General features: G+C 50.0%; 1 protein-coding gene across 2 annotated transcripts in view; it reads right to left on the bottom strand.

Annotated features, from left to right (window-relative positions):
* Positions 1-231: 231 nt before the first annotated feature.
* The window catches only part of IGSF3 (immunoglobulin superfamily member 3), a 93,416-nt gene continuing 68,692 nt past the window's right edge, over positions 232-24,955 (bottom strand). The window contains exons 6-9 of one of the 2 annotated variants that reach the window (XM_038133519.1): positions 9,604-10,014; positions 7,592-7,999; positions 3,571-4,002; positions 232-3,187 (exon numbers count right to left, since the gene is read on the bottom strand). In XM_038133519.1, coding sequence (XP_037989447.1) covers positions 2,937-3,187; positions 3,571-4,002; positions 7,592-7,999; positions 9,604-10,014 — 1,502 coding nt within the window. In that variant the 3' untranslated portion in view covers positions 232-2,936. The remainder of the gene's footprint in view (positions 3,188-3,570; positions 4,003-7,591; positions 8,000-9,603; positions 10,015-24,955) is intronic. The other variant, XM_038133510.1, reaches the window with a different exon arrangement.

Raw genomic sequence — 24,955 nt, 5'->3', positions numbered from 1 at the left:
GTTAAATGTTCTGTTCTATTATGGCATGGGTTGAGGGTTGGATGGGATATCAGAGGTGCCAGGTATCTGCAAGCTCCAGCTACAAGAGAGAGATGTGCTACAAGTGGTAGGTAGAGAAGTTATTGCATCAAGGAGTAGGGGCAGAGGGAGAGTGTTCCCAAGAGGAGGGCCTCAGCACACCTTTATGCTCTGAGTGCACATAAAGGCATAATAAAAGCCCAGATCTGACAAAAAACAGCAGCAATAGGATTCACAATTTCAACACAGTTTACTACAGCTCTCAGGTGTGTTGTATAAAACATGTTTTAGTGCAACATAGTACAAAGTTTTTGTTGGGTTTTTTTTTCACTTTTTTCTTTTTTTAAAAATCCCAAACATTTTTCCACATCATGCATGGATACAGTCTCTCTCTTTCTTCTTGGGTTCGTTACAGAAAGTTACTGCAGAGAGAGTGGTTTGAAAAGCTTGTGTTAAAACTCATTACAGGAAGAGGCTGCCTTAAAAAAACTGAGAGAAGTTTGAGACTGGGCAACACACTGCCAGAGCAATGGAGAAATGTCACCAACAAGGTACATTCAGGGACCACTGTGGGAGCCACTTCCCGGGAAAGCCTGGGTTCTGTGGCAGGCCTCCAGGAGAGCCCTGCTCTGGGGCAGACAGGCTGGCGAGGAGGAGTGTGGCTCAGGCGCAGAGCGGAGCTCTCCCAGGAAAGAACAGCTCCTGCTGACTTCATTCTCTCTTCTTCCTTAAAGCTGAAGTGAGTCATGGTTCCTGCCCAGGAGCAGTACATACAGGAGATAGTACAATTAGGAAACAATACCCACTGGCTTGCAGCTGCAGCTGTTTGCACCTCGATTCTTCACTTCCATTCAATTCTCATCCCACTCCTCTCTTTGCAGACGTCTTAGCCAGAAAGGGGAGACAAGTGTGCGGGTGTGCGATACATACAGATATAGGAATGTGAATTGTATGCATATGCTGGGGCCAGTAAGCAGTTACTTCTTGAGGAGGCAGACTTCACAGAGGGACGAGTGAAACTGGGGCTTCCCAGCAGAAGAAGAAACCAGTGCTGTTCTGGTGGAGGTGCAGAGGTGGCCAACTTCAAACACCTTAGCATGGCAGGATCTGCAGCCACGTGGGTCCTCTCCCAGACAGGAGCAAGGCTTCATGGTGCAGATCTCCTGCTTCACCACCACCTGAAGCTTCACCACCTCTGAAACATCAAGGCATCAGGGTCTAACTGACTTAGTGCTACAGAGCATCTGCTGAGGTCCCCTCTGCTCCCAAAGAGCAGTCCAACCCTCCGGAGAGGACAACGGCTGTGGGTATGGCACCTCTCACACGTGAGGCGGGGGGGGGGGGTCTTGTGGCTGCACCCATCTGCCCCCCGTTGGCTTCAGCCATGCTGCAAAAAAAGAAATGGCTGGATTTGCCAGGAAGACATCAAGGAAGACAACAAAAGGCCATTTTTGGCAAACATTTTCTTCCGCCAGACATAACGCTTACGGGGGAGGAGGCGGTTTCCTCCACAGGACAGGGAGGGGGTTCTTGGCATTAGGGGGTGCAGGAGGTCAGGTGCCCCATGTGGCGAGAGCCCTGGTTTGGTTCACAAGAGCCCTATCTTTCACAGAAAGAACAGCATTTCCTGCCACGGTGACTCTTACAAGAGCAGGTGACGTTGCCAGGAGGGGGAGCTTATGGAGAAATGGATTCTCTTCCTGAAGTCTCAGAAACAAATGGCAGATGCACATACACGCAGGGGGAAGATTTCTCTTGGCCAAGGGGACAGGGAAGTCCCCAGGGTGCTGATGTGCTGCGGGCCCCTTGCTTTGTCCAGGTTCACACTGGGGAGCAGTGCAGCCACAGGAGAACTCGTGACACACGGTGGTTAACTGCACGTCCCCACTACGTGGCATGTTTGCTACTGGGCTCCTTGGCTGAACCATCCAGGGACTGTGAACCTGACCCGTGGAGCGTCTCCTTTCCTCCTTCCGACAGTCTTTACTTTGGTCATGTTGAAGCCTTCAGAGACTGGATTAAGCCTCCCATTCCCAAATGACTGGGGTACAGAGGAGATCTGCCTCATCAGAGATGGCAGCATGGACACCAGGGAGGAGCATGACTCTGGTGAGACCGTACAAGGACCCTCTTTGCTACAACACAGTCAGGGCTTTCAGGTGCTCTTCCTTTCCCCCCTTCAGTTCCATGAGACAAACTAAACTGCTTTCGTCCTGACCGCAAGCACAGTCAATATTCAGTCTCTCCAAGACCTGGGAACACTCCCAAAAGGTGAATTGCTCCCTCCTGAGAAAACGAGTAAGGTGGAGGCAAGAAGATGCTGAGGCTACAGCCAGTCTCTGGAATGGACCTCTTGACAGACAGCCCAGTTAACGCCTGTGGGGACAGACCTGGCTTTGTCTGTTTCAGATGAGGGAGAAACTAGCTCAGTGCACCTTGGGAAAAGATCTTCTTCACTGTGGCACTGAGTCCGAGAAGGAAAAACAGTCTGTTTTGGAAAACATACACATATACTTCCAAAGAGATCATCTTAGGACCAAATACCCCCTGGGAACTCCACACTGTATGGAGGGCAGGGAAAGTCTACAGTTCTTTGAGTGACCAAAAAAAAAAAAAGATAAAAAAGCAACAGCCCAAAAAATCAGCAACTGATGTGAGTCAAATTAGTCCAAGAGGAACATCTGCTATGTACAGCAAGTGCCTCTGTCCATTGGGGTGAGGGGGTATGTTCCCACAGGTGCTGGAAGAAGCCTTGGACCATCCTGCTCCTGGTGGCTGGGCAGAGCTCAGCCACTGTGTTGGAGCACAGACATGGAAACAAATGAAACAAGAACAACAAACCCTGCTGTGCTCCTGAGGGTTCCCGGTGTATCTCTACTTCTCTCCCTCTGTGTGTCCCTACAGGTGTCTCTGCCTCTTTAGTCCATGGTTCCCGGGTGGATGCTGAGGACTGGTGGCTCTAGGCAAGTGGGAGAGTAGTTGAGGTGAGGCTCTTTGATCCACAGCAAGGGAACCCCATTCTTGCCCTCCGAGTTCTTGCTGGAGTTTCGGCTCTTGAACCGCACCAGGAGGATGGTGATGATCAAGATGCCAAAGATGGGGAAGGGGTAGAAGAACACAAAGTAGAAGAGAGCGTCATTGGAGCAGATGACAGACTGCAGCGTGGAGCCTGGAAAGAGACACAGGGTGGTCACATTTCATGGTTTCTCTCTAATCAGGGCATGCAAACTTCCTAGAAACATAGAAAACCAGATGTTCATTATTCTGTGTCAAAGCAGGAGGTGGAGCTCTGGGAAAAATAACAGTGTTAGAACAGAAGAAAGTTCTAACAGGGCATGTTTCAGCTCTATCCCCCCAAGAGTTTCACCAGTGATAGAGTCCTCCCTGGTGGAGATTTTATAGTATCTTATAAACCATTGAGCTGATTGGAAAAGTACCAGCACCACAGACTTGCCCCAGTCCCACTCACTCTTTGGTCTTTTCATCTTGGTTGAACTGAAGATGCACAGGATGCCAGGGCCATGGCCCAAAACAGTCATCACCACTTCTCACCTGCATCCTGCACGTGCACAGCGACCATCCCCGACTCCTCCTCGGCCAGCCGGTACCAGACGCCGTTGGGATCTGCCAGCCACTCCTCCACTCGGCATGAGTAGTTGCCCGTGTCGGCACCGCCTGCCTGCAGCACTGTCAGCCGGAAAAGCACTGCTGAGAGCCTCTGGAAGCGCAGACGGCCCTCCCAGCGACCAGCCTCGGGGCTGAAGATGGCATCAGGCCCCACACTCAGCACCACTTCCCTCTCTTCCTCCTCTTCCTTCCCCTCCTCCGTGTGGTCGCCTGCCTCCTTGGCCCGCAGGCTGTACCATGTCACTGCAAAGTGGGACTCGGGGCTGGAGCGGGACAGGATGCTGCAGTCCAGTGGGAAGGACTCCTTCTCTTGCACTGTGAGGTTGGCAGTGGCTGTGTCCACCTGCAAGGTGGGATCTGAGATGACAAAAATCAAGAGGTGAGCGCTGAGCTATCATCAAAACCACCCTGTCTCAACACAAACAGTCGTGACTTGTGCTGGGCATGATCCAAGCAAAACCCAAATCTTGATGCAGCCTGCCAAGACTCACAGGGACCCCTGAGGCCAACCCTGCAGGCACAGCATCCTCACCTCACCAAGCACCATCTGGCACAGGGTCAAACAGGTGCTGGCTGCAAGCACCATCCTACCCCTGCCCATCCTCACCCCAACTAAGGGACGAGGGGAGAAAGCTGCTGCAGCTCATCCAGACATGCTGTGTGTCAGGATACCAAGGTTTGGTGCATGTGCTGAGGAGCCATGTGCTATTCCTCCCCAGCTACTACTGCAAAGAACATTGCACTTCCTGCTTTTTATTTCTTTGAGAATGCTCAAAGGACTTTGAAGTCATTATGACAGAAGAGTAAAAGACCTTCCAGCAGCTTGGAAAGTCATTTAGGTAAGAGGTTCCTCCATAGAGATGGTCTCAACACTAATGCAGCAAGGATGCTCCAGAAGTCTTCCTCATTTTTTTTCCTCTAGTGCTTACTGCAAGGCTAAAGAGATGTTTTTACCTGAGACACAGTGGCCAGAACCCACGATGAGTTGATTAAAGGCTGACTTCAAGAGCAATTAACATTTGGTTTAGTCATCCTGCCAGGGAGCACATACTCCAGGGATCACAATCAGTCTGGATCTAAGCTTTCATTTAAAGATTAAAAAGCCCTTTCCAAAGTGGGAGCGGAGCAGGAAGGGCAAGTCAATAGCTCACCGAAGAGAGAGGCATTTTCTTCTCCAGTGAGCAGAGCTGGGCAAGCCCTCCCTTGTGCACACCCTGGGTGTCTCTCAGGAGGGGGCTACTGTCCCTCAGCTCTCATCAGCCACAGAGCTGCTGCGCCCAGTGGGCTTCTCATTACAGCACCTGCCCAACACTATTTAAATGGTCCCGTGAGGAAAACCTCAATTAAGGCCAGAGCTCTTCAGGCCATAAGCAATATGAGTATTTGCAGTTCACACCTTCCCAAAGAAGACTCCTGAGCAGAAACAGAAATGAGTTAAGTCATGAAATTTTGGGGACTACGAAGGTAAAAAGGAGGAAGGGAAGGAAATGGCTTGTCAAAACTAACACAAAGCCTCCCTGACCTTTAGCAGGTTAAGCAGAAAGAGGAGAACTGATGTCTGAAGGTGCTGAGAGGTTTTTCTCCCCCTTGCTGATGATTATAGCCCTGACAGATGAGGCTGGAGATCCTCACTAATGAGACATGAGTCACAAGCACAGTTAGTCATTTTGTTAAGTACTGACTGCTATGAAACAAAAACAAACAACAACAAAGCACTTCTAGAAAAAAAAATCTTCAATTAGCGAACTCCCAACTCCCTCTCTTCTTCCCACTCCACATTCTTCTGCAATTCAAGAGGAGCCTCAGAGATTTTTCCTGCTGTTCATTATCCTCCCCATCAGGGCTGGAAATTATCACACTGGATGGAGAGCTGTACTGCCAACCCAGCATGGCACAGGGATTGCCTGGGGAGGTCTCTCTGCTCAAGCCACTTTGGCCAGCAAAACTCCCCAAGCAAAGACGTGGCAGATAAGAGCTCTGTCCCCTGCTCCTCCTCCACAGTACAAACCTCTGCCAGGAATGACCACTAAAATCTTTCCAGAACCTCGTGCTTTTGCCAGCTCCGCTGCACAGCTACAAGGCTGACATCTTGCTGGAATGGGCAGGCGTGAAGCACTGCAGAACATGCAGAGTGGCTGCTTTAGAAGCTGGAAAGTACTCGGTGAAGGAGGACTGTACTGTTATTTGTCCTACAACCTTTAAGACAGATATTTAATCTTGAGTCATATGCTTCAAAAACTAGGGGATTTGTATTTTCCAAGGTAAACTGCCTTTGCATCTTATCTGTTGTTAAAACAGGCAAAACTTAGCAGAATACTCTGGGAATCTGCTTTTAAGGGTTCAGAAGTCCATCAGTGCTGGTCAATGTTAAGAATCATCTTTTGGGAGCACAGGAGCAGGCAGCTCCACTGTGCCCTAAGTCAAGCAATGTTGGCTGAACAGCAACTCCTTGTGGAGCTCAAGAGGAGAAAGAAATGGTATGATCTCTGGAAGCAAGGCTCTGCAGGAAGGTTACAGAGCTGTAGTTCACATATGCAGGGAGAAGAGACAAATGTCAAAGCTCAATTAAGAGTTCAAATTGGTCAGTGTTGTGTCAGCACTTTTTAAAAGCTGTTAATAGCAAGAAGATGTCTAGAAAATGTTGAACTACATTGTTCATTGAACTACCTGTTGAAGATAGTTACCTATTTAATAGGGATGAAGAAAAAGCAGAGGCATTCAATGGTTTTTTTTGCCTCAGTTTTTAATAATACTGATAGACCTTGGGCTGCTCAGTCCCGTGAGTCAGAGGACCATGAGTGCAGGAACAGTAACTTTTCCATCTGCAGACTCTGAAATTGTGAGGGATCAGCTGTATCAGCCAAGTGTCCACGAGTCCATGGGGCCTGATGGGACTCATGAGGTGTTACAGCAGGGCTCCTCCTGAACATATCCAAGGGCCCTGGGAGTCTGGGGAAGTGCTTTTTGGCTGGAAGCTGGTCAGTATATATTCCAATTTACAAGAAGGACATGAGGGAAGACACAGGAAACTACAGACCTGTTAGTCTGACCTCAGTTCCTGGAAAAACTATGGAGAAGATCCAGCTGTGGGATGGGGGGGGTGGGTTCATGGTGCACTGGGTGAAAAACTGGCTGAAGAGCAGAGTTCAAAGGGATACAGTGAATGGGGCTACTTCTGGCTGGTCACCAGTGGTGCTCCTCAGGGTTCAATTTTAAGGTCAGTGCTGTTCAATATATTTGTCAAAGATCTGGATACAGGAGTTGAATGCACCGTTAGCAAATTTGCTGATTTATAATACCAAACAATACCAAACTGGGAGGTGCTGCTGATTCTCTTGAAGGACAAGAGGCCTTACAAAGTGATCTAGATAGACTGGAACTCGGGACTTCAATTAATGGAATGGAATTTAACAAGTTGAACTGCCTGGATTTTACACCTAGGTCCAAGTAACACCATGCACAAGTAGAACTGGGAGAGGAGTAGCTAGAGAGCAGGCCTGCAGAAAGGGATCTGGGGGTGCTGGTTGCCAGCAACCTCAGTAAGACTCAGCAGTGTGCCTCCACTGTCCTCTTCACATGAAAGGACCTTGCTCCTGGGGCACACACCTGGAAAGGACGGGTAGCTTCTTTTATCCTAGTCTCAATCAAAATGTGAGTAAAATCAGGAGCCTACCCTATTTAATCTGCCAAAAGTGCTGAAAAAAAATAATTCTAAGTGCAGTGACAAAACACCAAGCCCATCTAGTTGTATTTGCAGAACTTGTTCTACACACTTTCCAGAAAAGCAAGAGTGCAATCAAGAAGACAAGGAAAAAGGAATCAGTGTGGTCTGTCCTGTGATCCTGCCCTGTGTCTGGACCCACTGTCACTGACAGACAGATGGTGATTCAGTCTGCCCAAGAGGGCACAAGGCTGCTGAAGGCAGATGGCACCAGATCCCACTGACCTGGCTGCTTGACCGTGAGGGTGATGAGCCCGGAGAGGTCCTCTGCCCGCTTGTACCAGCGGTCGCTGGGGTCCAGCAGCCACTCCTCCACGCGGCAGCCGTAGGCACCGCTGTCCCGCACGGTGGAGTTCTGGATGGAGAGCAGGAAGAGGCCCGGGGCCGGGCTCTCCAGGTGCAGCCGGCTCCGCAGGGCGCCCAGCACCGCTAGCTCCCCGTAGTGCAGCGTGCTCTGCCGGCTCAGCCAGGCCACCACCTCCTTCTCGGTGCGGCCCGGCCGCCACACCGACCACTCCACCAAGAGCTGGGATGAGGGGCTGGTCCGGTTCTTCACCAGGCACTCCAGGGTCACCCACTCGTTCTCCAGCACCGTCATGTTCTTGTGCATCTGGCTGACCTGCAGGCGGTTATCTATGGGAAAAGCCCATTAGAAATGCACGTGACCAAAGGCTGCAAGGGTCCTTTGTCACCCCACAAGCCTTTCCTGCATGGCCACAATCCTGGGGTGGGAGGAAAGAAATAAGGAAGTAGAGGGAAAATGATGGAGAAAGGAAAGGACAAAAAAAAAATAGAGGAGAAAAAAAGTCTGGTGGTTTTTAGGGTCTTCTGAAAATCTCAGACTAGTCACCAACAATGACCCATTCAGTGCAGGGAACTGGAAACCCACAATCTCCCAGCAGGACCTGGGAGGTCCTAAGTGCACAGAGACCTAATGAAGGGAGATCACAGCTCACTCTTTTCTTGTTCTCCTCCTAGGATGAGGCAGTAGCCTCATCATACCCCAACTAGTAGCCCCCTGTTGTGGAAAAAGGAAAAAAACCAGCAAGGTAGAGAACAGACAGCTGATTACAGGGAAGCCCCGCAGCAAAACAAGAAGTGGTATGAGGGTAAAGTCACACGCAGTGTTTTGCTGCCTCGGGAATGTCCCTGGTTTTTGCTCCACAACTTCATTGATACACAGGAGGGTGACTGGAATCAGCTCTTTTATGCGAAATGACGTGTCCAACTCTCCTAAATCCTTCACAATTCTTTCCAGGGCCAGCCTGGACTTCCCTGGTACTGCTGCTGCAGCAAGCAACAAACTCTGTACTTCCCAGAGGGAGGTGGGTGATGCAAAGGAGGGGACAGTCACAGACCCCCGTCCCTGACCACCCCTCAGCCATCCTGGGACTCTGCAGACAGAAATGAGGAGCTGGCACTGGCAGCAAGTCATGCCCTGCTGTGCTTCCTGTGTGTGTGACCAGGCAAAGCTGCACTGGGGACCATATCCAACATCCCTCTTGCACCCTTGTCCACAGAGCTTGTGTCTAGCCAGCCAAATCCAGACAGAGAAAACGCACGAAGCATCCTGCTCTAGCCCTGATATCCAGCTGCATCCATCCTGCCTGCAGGATTTTATCTTCAAGACACAGGCAGCTGGAACAAGCAAGGACAAGGCAGGCTTCCTCATGAAGTACCAATGCTCTGGACAGTACTTGCCTCCCTGCCTCTCCCCTTCGCCCCAGCTTGTGTGAGCTATATTTAGCTCCTCCACCAGCTCACCTTTATCAGTGTAATCCACTTCCACAGAAACCACCCACAGAGCAGATTTTTCCTTTCCTAGCAGCCAGCTTCCCACCTCATTAAATGTTATTCCCATCTCATGTGCAAAGGGAAAAGACACAAGGCTCCCTGTGCCTGCCAGGATACAGGCACAGAGTAGAATTAAACTGTGTGCAAGACATAAAATTGCTTTCCCAGGCAGGCACACACACAGGGGTTCCCTCTCAGTAAGTCACTAGCGGACACTCTCGCTACATGGTGCTCTCAAGGATAATGAAACCTGGTTGGATGCAGTCGCCCTATAGACTATGGGGGATGGACAACCTTCACGCGGGGACACTGAAAGGCTCAGCCTGGAGGGACAGGAATCACATCAAAGGAAGGAAAACCCTCCTTCCACGAAAGGATGTGCAGGCATGAGGATGCAATCTCACAGGGTGGCAATCTCACAGGTCGTACCAAGAGGACCCCACCTGGCTGCTTGACGGTGACCTCGGTCCGCCCTGACACCTCCTCGGCCAGCTTGTACCAGGCGTGGTTGGGGCTGAGCAGCCACTCCTCCACGTGGCAGTAGTAGCTGCCGCTGTCGCGCACCTCTGCCCGCTGCACCGTCAGGCTGAAGAGGCCGCCCGAGGCGGAGCGCTCGAACTGCAGCCGGCCCCGCAGCCCCTCCTCCTCCGCGTAGGTGCCGTACTCGAAGGCCGAGCTGTGGGTGGTCTTCAGGATGAGCTTTCCATCAGCATCCGAGGGCTTGTGCACATACCACAGCACGGCGAAGTGGGAGTCGGGGCTGGTCTGGGATTTCACCGAGCAGTTCAGGGGGATGGGCCGGTTCTCCACCAGGGTGATGCTGCGCTTCGACTTGCTCACCTGCAGCTTGGTCACTGCGAGGGGGAACGGAGAAGGATGAAGAGAGGTGGGTCATTAAAAAAGGAAAGAAATTCACCAGATCTGGGGTGGACCAGAGAGTGCCCTCTGCCTTGGGTCCCATATGCCTTTAAGATATTTAGCTATTCCACCATCTCTCCTTTCAACCCCTATCCTCTCCTGGATCCTCCCACTGTGTCCCTCAGCAAGAGAGGCTGCTTTTTCTGTCTGACCTTCAAAAGACTCTTTTTAATTCACAGTGCTCTAAGGCACCAGACTTAGTAAGATGACTACACCCAAACTCAGTGGTTTTTCTCATGGTGAAATCATACCACTTGTACCTCAGGGCAATGAGCTGTTGACCAGTTCCAGAGAAAACCACTTCTGAGAAAGCGCATTGAGACCCCACTGCTGTCACATGCCAGCCATCTCAGTGAGACGTATCCCACAGACACGCAATAGCTAGGGGAGGAAGTGCAGGCACAACTGGAAAAGGAGAAAGAGCACCAGACTGGAAGGGATCAGCAGGGAGCAAGCTCTGCTCCCACAGCCAGGAGATCTGGCTCCAAGTCCACCACAAACTGCAGTCTAGGACAAGCCACAGGCCCATCACCTCTCCTGGCATCCCAAGCACAAGTTCAGTTCCCACGCTGCAGCTAAGCAGTCCCACGGTGTTGAGGATGATACAGCAAAATGATTAGCTCTAGTTCCTGTAAGGAGAGACACACAGATTCCCAATTCCTCTCTCCCTCTACAAACACAAGAGAGAGCCTCTGCTGCAGTGTGTGCTCATGCTGTGCTTGTCACCCCAGCCCCGAGCCAGGGCATTCCTGTTGGCAAGGGAGGACACAAGGCGCCCTCCTGTGACACTTGTGCTCACTGTGCCCTGGAGTCCCCGCCAGCTACAGACAGGGGAGAGGGGCAGCTCCCATCCAGTGGAACACACCACTCCTCCCAGCAGCTGTGCCACCATGGGCCTCCCCTCCTTCACCTCTCCTCACATAGCTGCTCCCCTCTGAAAGGGGTAATGCTGCCTTGCTGCTGACAAGCTGCAAATCTCTTAAATAAAACTTGAAGAATGCACGGGTACAAGTAGCACAACGAAAGTGTGGCACCACATGCACAAACAACTGAAGGCTGCCAGGGGACCTGTGCCCATCCACACCCTGGAAAGACATCCCACGCATCCTGTGTTTGTGAGGAAGCAACGTTGTGCTCTCTCTCTCACCAAGGCATAGGCTCCTTGCTTTGCATCATGCTTTGCTTCCAGCTTCCCTTGGCACCAGGGCCTCGGATGCCTGTCAGCACAAGCAATGAGTGACAGTGCCCAGGGAGAGGATGGGCACAAACAACTTCAAATGGGAGGAACTCCCACCACAGCAATGCTTTCTGCGCTATCACATCTGAGATAGGCATCCTAGTATCGCATCAGACATTCCCCTGGAGCCTGGATTGCCCGTGGCTTTAATCAGTATGCTAATAAAGACTCCGTGCCTGTGGTATGGCATGCAGACACTGGAGGAAGGAAAGGAGGGAAACTGTCCTTGTTTTTCCTCCCTAGGGACTTCAACCTAATGGAAAGAGTCAGTGTCACCCTCTTGAATTTCTGCCATACCCCAGACACATTCCTTCCCCTTTGTTTCACTCTAGGACAACAGCCTTAGCCACCACATCCACCCTCATCCCACCATTTTGGCTCACCATTGGTTAAGAACGGTTATTTCGAGCATTAATCAATCTTCCAAGTCCCTAGGATATGAACCAATAAAGGAGAAGGTGGTTCTCAGCAGTTTCCTTTCTCCCCCAGCCCCCTTTCCAAACAGTTTATTTTTAATTGGTACTGGATTATTTTCTGCAACCGTTACTACGGAAACCTTTGTTACTATAGCAACTGTGTATGTTAAGTCAGTAGCCCTATATCTATTAAAATGCAGTATATACACACACGCTGTGTGTGGTGGGTTGCTCAATATCAACACACACACACACACAAAGCCAGGGTACACATAGACCAGAGCTGCTGAGAGGCAAGCACCCCTCTCAGTGCTCTTCCCACATCGTGGCACCTCCAGGAGATGAAATGAGGATGGCTGACACTGAGTAATTCTAATCTTAGTTTGGGGCAACAGACCCACCTTATACATGACAGATATATTCCTCCACTGAAGCAGTGAGTGCTTGTTCCCAGACCATAACCACAGTAATATTCACTGTGTACTAATAGCATGGACCCCTAAGGTCATCCAAGGACTCTTAGATGGCCCTTCAGTAGCTTTCCCTGCTCCCATGCAATCTTTGGGAAGAAATCTTTTTGAGAGCAATGGGAAAACAATCTTATTAACTCTGGCAAAAATGAAATCCTAATTTTCACACACACCCCCCATCCTTGGCAGGCACTGCAGCCAGCAGTCAGGAATTTGCCCACATTTGTGCTGAGTCCCCTAAGATATTGATGAGGTAGTGCTTCTACGGCTGCTACCAGCTGGAGCAGCAAGCCCTGGCAGAGAATCACAGGTCTTCTCTTTGCCAGACTATACTCTAACAGAGGTTCATAACACTGTGCACGAAGTTTCCTCTAAATTAGAGGTATCAGTGATATGTAATGACATCCCTGCCAATGCACTTTTCATCAGACATGAATTATTTTCCTGAGGGAGGCACACTGCAAAAGTTGCAAGTGCAGGTTCTGTTTCCCTCCCACAGAATTAGAGAGGACATTCTCAGTCTTTTCCAATTCTGTGAATGCCAAATGTTTCCACATCCTGGGGCTGGCTCCTGCATAGTACACAGGCACCCATCTCTTCTTCATTACCTTTTACAGATCCTATAGTAGTGATTCAAGGCTTTTATGGACCACAGGCTGATAACAGCTAAGTTGGAAATGCTGTGGCTCACAGGTTACCTTGGGGCAGCTTCACCCTCAGCCTGGTTTGCTCGTCCATGCAGGGGAGAGATCCTGGTGAAGACACGGGAAGCTTTGTGGGGTAACTCGCACTTCTGCTCTCCCATGGGGCTGACCATCAGCCCCTGTTCACAGATACACAAACAAATCCACAAAGCTCATTTTGCATTTGGGAAAAATTATTTAAAAAGGGGAAAACAGATAATACCGAACTTGATGGTCCAGGGTAATGGGAATGGCACAATACAACGCCAGGGAGTCCATCCATCTCTTCCCATAGTGGTGGTAAGCCTATTCCAGTGCAAACTGAGTCTCTCCATGCCACATGCTTGCCAGGTCATGTTTAGAGATGCTGCCATGACATGGAAATGGTTGTAGCTGCTGGTGCACCAGTGAGGTTGCAAGAAGTCTGACACCCAGGCACCCAGCCAGCAAAACCTCACCCTCCTGACAGGGGGGAAACTCCCTTTCCTGGCTTGAGGATTTGCCTGGGCAGAGAGCCAGGAAAGGGCTCAGCCTTCAAAGGCTGAATTGATCTGGTGTGCCCCAGGGGCTGGGGTTTCGGTGAGGCAGGGAAGGGCTGCTCCAGCCCCATGTCAGGCAGCAGAGGTGGTGGTCCAGCAGTGTGAACAGACACAGTTACCCAGCATTTTCTGCTGGCTGTCAAGAGGCTGATGTTCTCTTAACAGCCTCCCAAACATCTGCTCTGTGAGAGGAACAGGTGCCTGCGTCTAGGTGAAGTTATCGTGCATATCATCTGCAAACCATAATCCTGTTGCCACAATGTCTCCTGGCTCCCTGGAGAGTGCCAGTAAAGAGGATATTGTACCTTAATGTACTGTAATTGGCCCTACATATGCTGTTAAGGCTTTCAATTTACACAGGCAACAAGTCATGGTTAGAAACCTCTTAGGTTTTTTTATCATTATCTCAAGATGCCTGTGGCAGCTTCTGGTCCTCAGAGCTTGCACCTCTGGCTGGGACCTCAGGTCAGACACACCTTACAACCACAGCAAGCTATGACACAGCCAGATCCTCTACAAGCTGATATGTAGTAGATGTTTTCTCCACACCATCAAGCAGGCAATCAGTCTCCTCAAGCTGAGCATGTTGGTAAGCACAGTTACACAAATATTTGGAGGAAGGGAGTGCAGTCATCAGAGGAGGAGGACTGAGACAATGATGTGATTCATGGTTTTTCTGCTGACTTGCTGCCTCTTGGCTCCCTCCCCTCTTTTTCCTAATCATCAAGCTGGGGTTACAACACTTACCTTTAGCAAAGCACTTTGCAACCTGTACCTAAAAATGCTGTGATAAGAAGATGCTCCGTCTCAAACACCTTACATCATTTTGCCTTGTAGGCAGCAAGAAAACACAGCAGCAGGAGTTTACTTCCCACCTGGGAGCCACTGTTACCAAGTCCTGGGAATGGCAATGTTTAATTGCAGCTAAAGATACTGTTTCCCCAAAACAGCCCCAAACAAAACCCCAGAATGTTGCCCTGCAGTAAAGGAGGAGGGGGCCATCCACTGGGGAAGGAGCTCCGCATGAACCAGCAGCTGTGGCACAGAAGGGTGGGCAGGAGGATGGCCACCACCATCCCAGAGAGTCCCCAGAAAGCCCTGTCACCACAGCAGGGAGGCAGTGTCCCACTTTGGAGGCTGCTGCTCGCTGGGGAGCACTCCTCCAGAGAACACTTTTGCTTGGAAAGAACTGATGAAATGTTGCAAAAAGTTTTCCGGGGAAATGTCCTAATTTTAAAAGCCTCCACCGAGATTTCACTGTGCTGAGGTGTGTGTGCAGGGGGAGCAGAAATGAGGCCAGCCCAACCTGAGCCAAGCCCTGGTTTAACGCCATACAGGTGCTAAACCCACGTTTAGCAGGCCAGTCATAAGAGATTCTTTTCCAGCAGCACAGCCCCACGGTGACTTCTACAAGGAATCCCTCTCTCCCCAGCACACTCAGTGTACAACTCTGAAGGGCATTGGCCAGGCCTTTGGCACAAACTCAGCCATTCCCTCAGCCTGTGGTCATATCCCAGAAGTGTTTCATCATTTCCCTCACTAGGGCCTGAAAAGCACTCGGTGCCTGAATTCCTCCAGGAGGATGTTTGCCTGGGATTCAAGAGACCAGTGTGCAGGTTACTGCCACAGGCTTAGACATGCACTAACATTCAGACCCCTACCAGCTCTTCTCCCTTCCACAAAGCAGGGCTGAGGAGCCTCCTCCACCTCCCCAGACACTGCAAGGACTCCTGCTTTAATGACTGAACAGAGTCAAGCAAGTACACGCCAGCCTACTGATTCAGCATGGTGAGAGCTGGGTGACTCACGTTTATTAGGTTATTTGAAATCAAACCAACGTTCAAAAGGAAAGATGTGCAAGTCCTTTTGGAGAGGAGGCATCAGAAGAAAGGCATTTGCAGAAGGGAAGAAAACGAGATGCTCCTAGGAGGACTGTGCTCATTAAGCTTAACCACAGCACAGAAATCACAGCAAAGACAAGACAAAGGCTTCCAGCACTGGGGCAGCCTCCCCAGAGAAGGCAGGAACATGGCAGCACAGCTCCCGACTCCAGCTATTCTTTTTTAACTGAACACAATTCCTCCTGAAACTGGATTAGTGAGGTTGCAAATTGCATTAGCCAACATGGGAGGCTGTTGGTGCAACAGGAGCAGCAGAAAGGGAAATAGCATTAGACTTTGCCTGCCATTATTACTGCCATTATTAACTTGTCACTTTACTGTAGTGTTCCTATAACAATGAATTATTGCCTGCAAACAGGCTGACATGATTGAATTACTGGGAGAGCAGCTCTGTGGGAAGGAAAGACAGCGTTAACCCTTTCCTGAGGAAGGCTCAGCTTCAGCCCCCTACCATGAGGTCAAACAAAAGAGCTGAGGCTATGACTCTGAACACCACCAAATGACCTGCATTTCAACATGTTCAGCAAGTTGCTGTGAAGTCCACAGCCCAGCAGGCAGCCCAGCCGCTCCCCAGCCTCACAGCTGCTGCTGCTGCAGCAAGACCAGCCGGGTACTTAAGTAGCTGTGCACGTCCATGCTGACCATCACCCGTCCAACAGCCCTGCCCAGCACTCAGCCCCAAGCACAGGCACAGGACTGAAGGACACTGCGCTACTGCAGCCTGGGGAGTGGAGTTTGATGCTCTCAAAATGGTGCCAGAGGGTGCTGTGGCAAAGCAGAACAGGCACCACTCCTCAAACCCTATGGTGGATCCGCTTGCTAATCCACACCCCCCACCAGCTCCAGCCCCAAGAAGCCTGATCATCCCAAAGTACCTACAAGTGGCCCCATGCCCTGCCCCTCCCCAAAAGCAGCACAGTCAGACTGCAGACCCACCAAACACTGGGAGAGCAGGTCAAGTCCATCTCTGCATGTGAAGACTGCAGGCAGTGATAAGGACATGTGCTTGGCTAGGGAACAGCTTGGCATTACCAGCCGTGCTGGAGCCTGTGGAACAGCTAACAAACCAGCAGGTAACCAAGTGGGGCCTTGGGGAGGAATGCATGTGTGACCCAGAAAGGCTTTTTAAAGCCCAGAAGCCATACATCTGCCAGTACATACAGAAAAGGCAAGGATGGAAAAAGCTGGGAAACTCACAGCCTCCCAGGTCCAGCCAAGGCTAAGGCAGAGACCACCAGCTGGGATGTATCACTGGCCTGGAAAAAACAAGACTTTCCTCAAGAAACAGAAGCCATGTCAGTGTAAAGAACAGCAAGAAACAAATGTACCCCAAAGCAAAAGGCCTCACAAACCTAAAATCACAAACTTTCCTGCAAAACCCTGAAACGCACATAAAAGTTCTGCACGAGAGAGAAGAGGGGAGGGAGGAATAAAAGATTCCCAGCATGAGTTGTGCCTGCTGTCAGAAAACAATATACGGCTCACTGATCACTTGTAAATTAAAATATGGAGATAGGATCACTGGAAGATAAATTCAGTACCAAGCTACACTGAGGATAAAGAAATAAAAAAATAACATACAGAGATATTTAATCAACTCCTCGTCAGAAAGATTTCAAACAAAGAAGTGCTCTGTCAATTAGGAAAAAAAAGTAATTAAATGCACCCGAAGAGCAAGTTGTTAACACACACAGCAGCACCACACACCAACTCCCATGCCAAGCTGGAGGCTGGATTTCCTGAGATATTTCTTCCCTCACAAAACAACTTGGCAGTTTTGTGCAGTTGCACACTCAGAGCACAACTGCACTCTGTAGTGCAGGGCTGACTTTCGCACACACTGTGTTTGACTTGGGCATTTTTGGCAGCTCCTGCTGAAAATCTGAGTGCTGGGCAGACAGAGATGAGCTGCTAAGGGTGGTGTGAAATGTCATTTTCTTGCCACCCAGAGAGCAAGCTCTCCAGACAGATCCCAGGCAGGATCAGGAGATCTTTTGGATACTGCCCACACCAGCTCTGCCAGTGTCAGGCGCTGCTCTCCGTGCAAAGAGAAGTCCCCTGAGAATGACCCAGCTGAATTCATCCAAGCATTAGCTCACTCCACTCACCTTTAACTGTTCCCTTCCACTGGGCTAGCTTTCTGCAGGTGTACTAAACTGAGCTGGTGCACAGCAGGACCTGTGCCAGCACAAGCAATGGGGCAGGACCATGCAGCCAGCAGCCCACACTGGAGATGAGGATCACCTCCTTCTGTGCAGCAAAGTGCCAGGTCAGCTCCACCAGCAGGAATTTACTTCCCACCTGGGAGCCACTATTACCAAGTCCTGGGAATGGCAACATTTAATTGCAGCTGAAGATACCATTTCCCCAAAACTAAACACTCAAGGACGATGCTGCTTCCATAACTAGTGAGTACCACTACTGCTGGAAGAACAACTCAGTGAAATGAGCCATCTGTCATTTCTGAAGGAATTGTATTCTTGAGCTTCTTAAGGAGTGAGGACATATTACAGCATAATGGGCTACAGATCCATCATCATCTGAACTCCCCGCTTCTCTGTTAATTTGGACAGGGAGAACTAAAGTTATTTTCTTTACCAGCATCCCAAATGCCTATTTAAGAAAGTAAGATAGCCTTAAGAAAAAACTTTTATGTATACATACATATGTTAAAATAAAAGAACCTGAGCCACAGGTTCAGCATGTTCGCAGCCATTTTGCTGTAAGGAAGCAGATCTCAGGTTCAGCGAACCCAGAATTCATTCTTTGACCAATGTCAGAACATGCAGTTTCTCATGCCAAGAGAAGCATTCCTCAGGATACAGAACACAGAAAAATGGTGCAGGTGCCATGTACAGGGATGGACTGCCAAAGGTGCTGCTTGGGCATACAGGGAGGGACCCCTGGGATGGGCACTGCTTTGACTGGAGGCTAAGAATGCAGCAAGAGAAATATTGTGCTGCTGCAGCCTTGAGCCTGCTGGCCCCAAGGCCACTCACCTCTCAGAGAGCTGGGGCTCCGTGCAGAGACTGGGACAGGACAGGAGTGGTCAACACCTGGCTGCAAAGCTGCTCATCACCAGTCTCCCTCTCCCTCAAGGGCTGCCCCTGCTGACTCTGCTTTTGACATCTTCAAGGACAGGAGGAGGTACAAAGCCTTAGAGATGGACACCACCTAAGTACTGCTCAGAGCAGAGTATTTCAGTCCAAGGAAAGCAAACAGGGAATCGATGAGAAGCTAAAGTGTGTGCAGAGAGAGAAGCTGTTCAAGACAACATCAAAGAAGGTGCATGTGCACAGACTGCAAACAGGCTGACACCATGGTTTTGTACATCCACGCTGCAAACAGGAGTGGAAAACTGCTCAGGAGATATCAAAGAAACAAAGCAGAGAGTACTCTGAAATGGAAGTGAAAAATTTGGACCTAAAAGGTAACCATGGAGAAAGCTAATTTGAAAGAGCAGCATATCCTGGATATGGCCCAGGTCTCCTGGCATTATCAGTCTTGTCAGAGGGCTGAAAAGAAAGACTGCCTGCACTAAGATCAGTGGACACACACAGAGCAGGCTGAGTCAGGTTAAGGTCCCACTAGATGCAAAGATGCATTCCCACACTCCTCACCCTTCTGTAATGCATCCAAGATGCTTCATCCATTTAAAGTTCAACTTTTCAGGTCATGCCCCTGGGTGCATTTTCCAGGCTGGTGTCCCAAGAGAAACCTTGAACATAATTGGCTGCAATCAGCTCAACACACCTGGCTCTTACAGGAGGCTCTCACAGGCAAACCTGCAGAGGAGCCAAGCAGCATCCCTCCCAGAAGGAAAACCAAATGCAGGGAGAACTGAATCACAGCTCTGACCCCACAAGGCCAGTGGCATCATCCTCAATAGAGCATCAGGAATGCAGCAGCACATCCAGCATGAGCTCCCTCCCCTGCTGCTTACACCCAGGAGGACAGGGATGTTTGGAGGAGGGAGTGATAGCTAAATGTGGAGAAAAAGTACCCTGGGGTGCTGGCCTGGGATAAAAAACTGTGCCAAGAAGGTGACAGCAAGTCTAAGTGGGGAATCTGTCCCAGAGGACCTGGCAAATGTGGCAACAGAGCTCCTCAGGGCAAATGGGCAGGAGTAGGAGATTACCTGGGGTACAAGGTAGGAGAATCAATGCTACCTCTGCTATCTGCAGAAGAAAAAGGGCTTCAGCTGGGTCACTAACACAGGTCCATGCAAGGGGACAGCTCTGGGTCATGCCACACTGAGCCCCTTCATTTAATGTGTTCAGTGTGCTGGAAGGAAGGAGCAGCAGCTCTGAGGAGGAACAGCAGGTCTTACCCCACTGGCAGTGAAGAGAAAGGAGCAAGTCCCTGAGCACACAGGGAAGAGGAGACTGCTCTGTGCCACAGCCACTGCTGCTGAGGAACAGGCTCCTCTCTTCTGAGCTCTTCTTAAACTCCTTCAGCACTCAAGCAGGAGTACAACCATTTGCCAGATGGAGAGGCAGCTGTAAGGCAGGGAAGCAGTGCTGTTGTACAGAGCAAAACCACTCTGGGACCAAGCACGCAGCAAACTTCAGTTTCCAGACTTCATTTCTGTAAGGAAGTTTCCAGCTCATTAACTCTGCTTGTTTAACTTTATTGCTGGATGCTGCCAAAAGCAAGAAGTGTCAGGTTAAAGCACAGACTTTGTGGCCTTTGAAAACACTTGTTTGAGCCTCCACTCAAGAGTCCAGTCAGTGTCTAACTTGCCACTTGTGGTAGAAAAGGCATCTTTCACATCCACCCATGTGAGGAGTCCTTAAACACTGAAATTACTAAGAATTACTAAGATGAGATAGAATAAAGAAATTAACAGTAATATCTGAGTTAAGGAAAGTTTCTCACTATACTCCACAAATATCTTGCTAGTTAATTATTTGAAAATCAGTCCTCCTCTCCCAGCATTAAGCGTGCTATAAAGCAGCCTCCTTTTCCAGTTCTCCTCTGCCTCATGCCCTCCTCATCTTGCCAGCATCCTCAGACTGCAGTCACCACCATCCACTGCTTGGCTGCTCAGTGAGCCTTCAGAAAGAAGGAGGAGCATGAGACTGAACAGTCTCTCTGTGGCTGCCATGGATGGGCTTGGACAAAGAGGTAAGAGTCATTCATTCTCCAATCATTAGGTCTTTCTGGCCATTGCTAGCCCAGCATGGCCACTCTCTGGTTTCCTGTAGAGAGCAGAAAAGTGCACAGGGCTCTGCACCCACCTGAATGCAGGGCTTCAGGGAGAGCACAGCTCTGGCTCACCCCACTCCTAAAGTAAGGTACAGGAAGAAGCCACCCACCTCCAGCTCCTCCAAGGCCAGCTTGACAAGGCTCCACCTCCCCCTCCATGATAGTTTCAACTTGACAGCTCCTAATAAACCAAACTTTAAGAAGTGGCCCCTGGAGAGCCTCTAGAAGATAATTAATGCTCTAATGAACAGCATGACTGCCTTGTTTGCTCGACAGCTCCCAGGTCAATCAATCTGCTGCAGACCGGCTTGCAAAAAAGCAGTGAGGAGCCCAGCACCCCTGGCTTCTGCTCAGTTATCATCCCCTGCCATCCCTCCTCCCATGTTCATTACTGTCAAAATCCCAGCAGCAAGAGGATAGATTTATAGAGGCGATTGCAGCTTCTCCCTGAGCGCCTGATCCAGATTTAGTCACGAAGGAACAGGACAAGGGACAATGCAAGGATGGAGGGGTGGGGAGCTGCACGAGTATGAAAGGGGTGAGAAGGTGCTCTGAGGGCGGGGGTGTTGTGTGAAAGCCCTGCTTTTTTATTCTGCTGTTGCCAGATACACTCTCCAGCACTCAGACCCCAGGACTTTGCTTAATCACCCCCTCATCTGTGCTGCAGGGGAATGATAAGTGCAGTAAAACACACAATGACAATGGCAATTTAATACACCAGCACAAATCTGCCCCAAGCCTCCTTGCCAAAAGAGAGAGCATTCTGCAGACACTCAAGCCTGCCCAGATTGCAGCACGGCCCCCATGGTCCACTGTCTGCTGCCCTTGTCTGAGTCCTGCAGACCACACGGACATGCACTGCTCCCAGACAGTGCCTGCTGTCTCATCCCTGGACACCTGGCAGGGAGAAGCAAGATCCAAGGAGGAGATGGGAACAGAGCTTGCCTGACAGCCCCTCGGTCTTTCCCTTGACCTGTCTGAACCTATCTACCACCTTCCTCCCTCAGGCAGGACCCAGAACCCAAGGGCTGTTTCCCCTCTGTGCTGTGCAAGAAAGGGGGTATGGAACAGTGAGGTCAGCTGGTATCTCAGGGAGCACTGAGAGCTCAGCCTGAATCCAAATGCTTCCAGGGCCACTTGGATTCAAAAGGAACCACTTGCTTCCCCTAAAAGGTACCTCTGCTTCCCCTAAAACCCAAGGAAACTGTAAGTGCCAGGGAGCCACCACAAATATTCTCTCCAAGGATAGGACACGGCTAATCCTGACGGATCTCTCAAATATCAGCCCACTAAGCCTTGCAGGCTGGATGCTCTTCTCAACCTGGAAAGGGGCAAGGCAAAGGACAAACTAATGTCTCTATATGGGAAAACGGTGGTGAACCCTCAGGGGAAAGGGATGATGGCCTTGGGGATGAAAGACACAGGTTTTCAAAGGCAGGCCAGATACCGCAGCAGAAGGGGAGCCCCAAACACAAAAGAAATCTCTACCCCTGCACTTGGGGCTCACTTCTAGTTCACACTGCACTACTGTGCATGGTCTTCTGCCAGCTTTGGTTTCAGGGAAGCAGCTGGTCTGAACTGAGTTGTACTTTTATTATTCTTCCCCTTCTGCTGCAACAAGAGCTCACCCAGAAAGAAACAACAGGCATCTTGAGAGATGTAAGTGAAAAGGAGAGCACTGCATTGTAGGGAAATGAAATAGCCACAGGCTATCTAGCCAGTCTGGTCTCCAGTCATGTCTAACAGCCCCCCACACCAGCCTGGATTTCTGCCCCACCTGCAGAAGTTAAAACTCAGCAGTGGCCCTAAAGCAGGGCAGGTTTCTGTCCCTGTAAAGCACACATGAGCTCTCAACCCAAGGTGTGCAGACTTGCATGACACTGAGCAGCAGGCCAGCAAAGGGAGCTTTGGATCCCAGTGCTGGTGAACTTACATGATACCTAAATTCTCTATAACCTTCCACCCACAGAGCCAGCACCCTTTATAGGGAATTTCCTCACACTGCCAGTCTTTGGAACAAAAAGATCCCAAGGGATCAGGAATGTCAGTCTCAAAGGCCAAATCTGGCTCAGATGCCGCACAGGAGACTTGTGCCATCATGCCTACAGACCTTGTACTCAGAGTTGGGTTAATGCTGCCATTGTCTGCCTTCCTTGCTCCCTCCTTCAGCTCCTATATGTTTTATCTCTCAAAACACTGCTCATCTCTTCTTGGATTTCACAAAGCAAGGAGGCCACCACTAATTTACCTTTCTCTCCTCAACGCGCTTCAAAGGCTGAGGTATACTGATTTCCATGTCTGCACCTGGAACCTGTCAAGCAGAAAGGTCACTCAAACAGGGAGCAGGGGTTTGAGAGGGAACTAGAATCCCCACACTAACTTAAGAGTCTAGAAACACATGCTGGCTCCATTTGCCAAAAGACCTCCAGACAAGCCTTCTTTACGGTGTCCCTTAGTGGACTGGCAGTGGAGATAGGTAACCCCAAGCATATGGGTCAAGGCAGACAGCCATGGCTAATGGCAAAGGAAAGGCTAAGGCTGAGACACCAAACAGCAACCTGAAGTTATCTCAGATTAAGGTGACTGTAGTGGAACAGAAATAGACAGACAGCTCCCTCAACTGTTTAATCATTCTGGGGTCTTGAATGACCCTTTTTGGTGAAGCCTTGGATATTTATCTGAAACAAATCCAGCATCCACTTCATCAGCACAGGTTTGACTGGGAGGGCTCTAGGGCGTTTATTCAGAAGTGTCTGGGGAAGGTATCTCCCATATCATCCTGAATCCTCTCTGGAGATCATACAGCCAAAGACCCAGAAATGACACAATGCAACCCTCTGCCACCTGCAAAACCAGAGAGAACCAGAGCAGTCCCTGGTCTGACTGCCAACATTTAATTCATGGAGAACATCAACCACTCGCTCCCAGAGGCTGCCTGGGACATGGTAACAAAACACAGAGAGGGTGCAGCCATGGTGCTGGGAGAGCTCTGAGGAGTCCCTCTTCTCTTCCATCCCCACTTGTGAGCCATAAAGCCTCAAACATGCAGGGCTCACTGAACTGACAGCTAAGATTTATTTTGCAGTCGTTTGCTGAGCAGCTGGGAGACTGCAAGGCTCCCAGACTGCAAGACTGGGAGAAGTAAAAAACCACGGAGACCTGGACAACTTGTTCTGTTAAGGCATCACTTGTGGGTTACTGCTCCAGTAAAGAACAACAGGCTGCCAGAGCATGGTTTAACCGAGCTGCCTGCCACCCTGAGCTGTGACACACAGGCTCTCTTCCTGAAGCTGTTATCAAGGATTTCTCTTTCCCTCTCTGTCTCACACACAGATATGCTTGCATAGGGCTGTGAAGAAGCATGTTACTCCAGGGACCACATCCATTCAACACTGCTTCCTAAGGAAGTAAGCTAAAATGATGAACATCACCAACTCGACCTAGCAAGCAGTAAAACATGTATTACAAGGCAGCATAATCAAGATAAATGGAGAAGATTAACCTGGAGATGAGGGCAAGGCAGAGAGAGGGAAGAAAAATGATGGAGAGCTCATGAGGTGGCTCAAGCTCACAGCATCCCCTGAGTTGTCTAAAGACAGGGTTGGGGAAGGTGGAGGGATTATGAAGAGGGATACTGATGAGAAAAACATAAAGCCCAACCAGTGGAGACTCTAGGAAGGAGTCCTTCTGCACAGGAACACAGAAAGAGAACTCACATGCAGCAAGGACCTGAGCCAACAATCTTGAAGGTGTTAAAAGCCTCACTCCAAACACCAACTCCCTATCCCTAAGGCCAAGACAGCAATACATCATTCAGCTCAGCAACAGCCCACAGCTACCGTGGCCACATATGCCCAATTGTGCATGAAAAGTTTGTACTTTTCATGCACAAAAGGGACACCATGAAAATATCAGTGACAAGGCCTACAGAAGGCCCCTCACTCACTCCAGTGGCTGTACAGGGACAGCACCTTGTAGGTTTTCTGACTGCCCCTGCCACGCCAGGTGCCTGTTGCTTATCTGCTGCACACTCTGTGTGGGCACCCATGGCCATGGAGGCTTTCAGCCAAAAGGGCTCAATTTCTGGTGATGATGAAAATCAGGATCTTTGATCACCATCTGTTTTTGAAGGTGCCTCCAGCAGAATGAGAGATGCACCCAGTTATTAGACCAGAGCTGCAGCACTCCACCTATGGTGCACGTGCAGCTTTGGTGGCAACACATCTCTCTCTTTCATTGTGTTTGCCCCATTCTTCTCCTCTTTTCCGAGTCTGCCCTGATAAATGGAGGCGGCAACCTGAAAACCACCTGTCTCACAGGAACACTCCAGACACTGGACTGAGCTCAGCTACCTCACTTCCCAGAAGAAAACCCCAGAAACAGCATACAATAGGCAAAGAGAGGACCCACTTCCCCAGAGGTG

This window comes from Motacilla alba, chromosome 1, assembly GCF_015832195.1.
Source record: "Motacilla alba alba isolate MOTALB_02 chromosome 1, Motacilla_alba_V1.0_pri, whole genome shotgun sequence".
Classification (NCBI taxonomy): Eukaryota; Metazoa; Chordata; class Aves; order Passeriformes; family Motacillidae; genus Motacilla; species Motacilla alba.
Note: the sequence above shows the minus strand (reverse complement) of the source record. Positions and strands in the feature narration are given on the sequence as shown.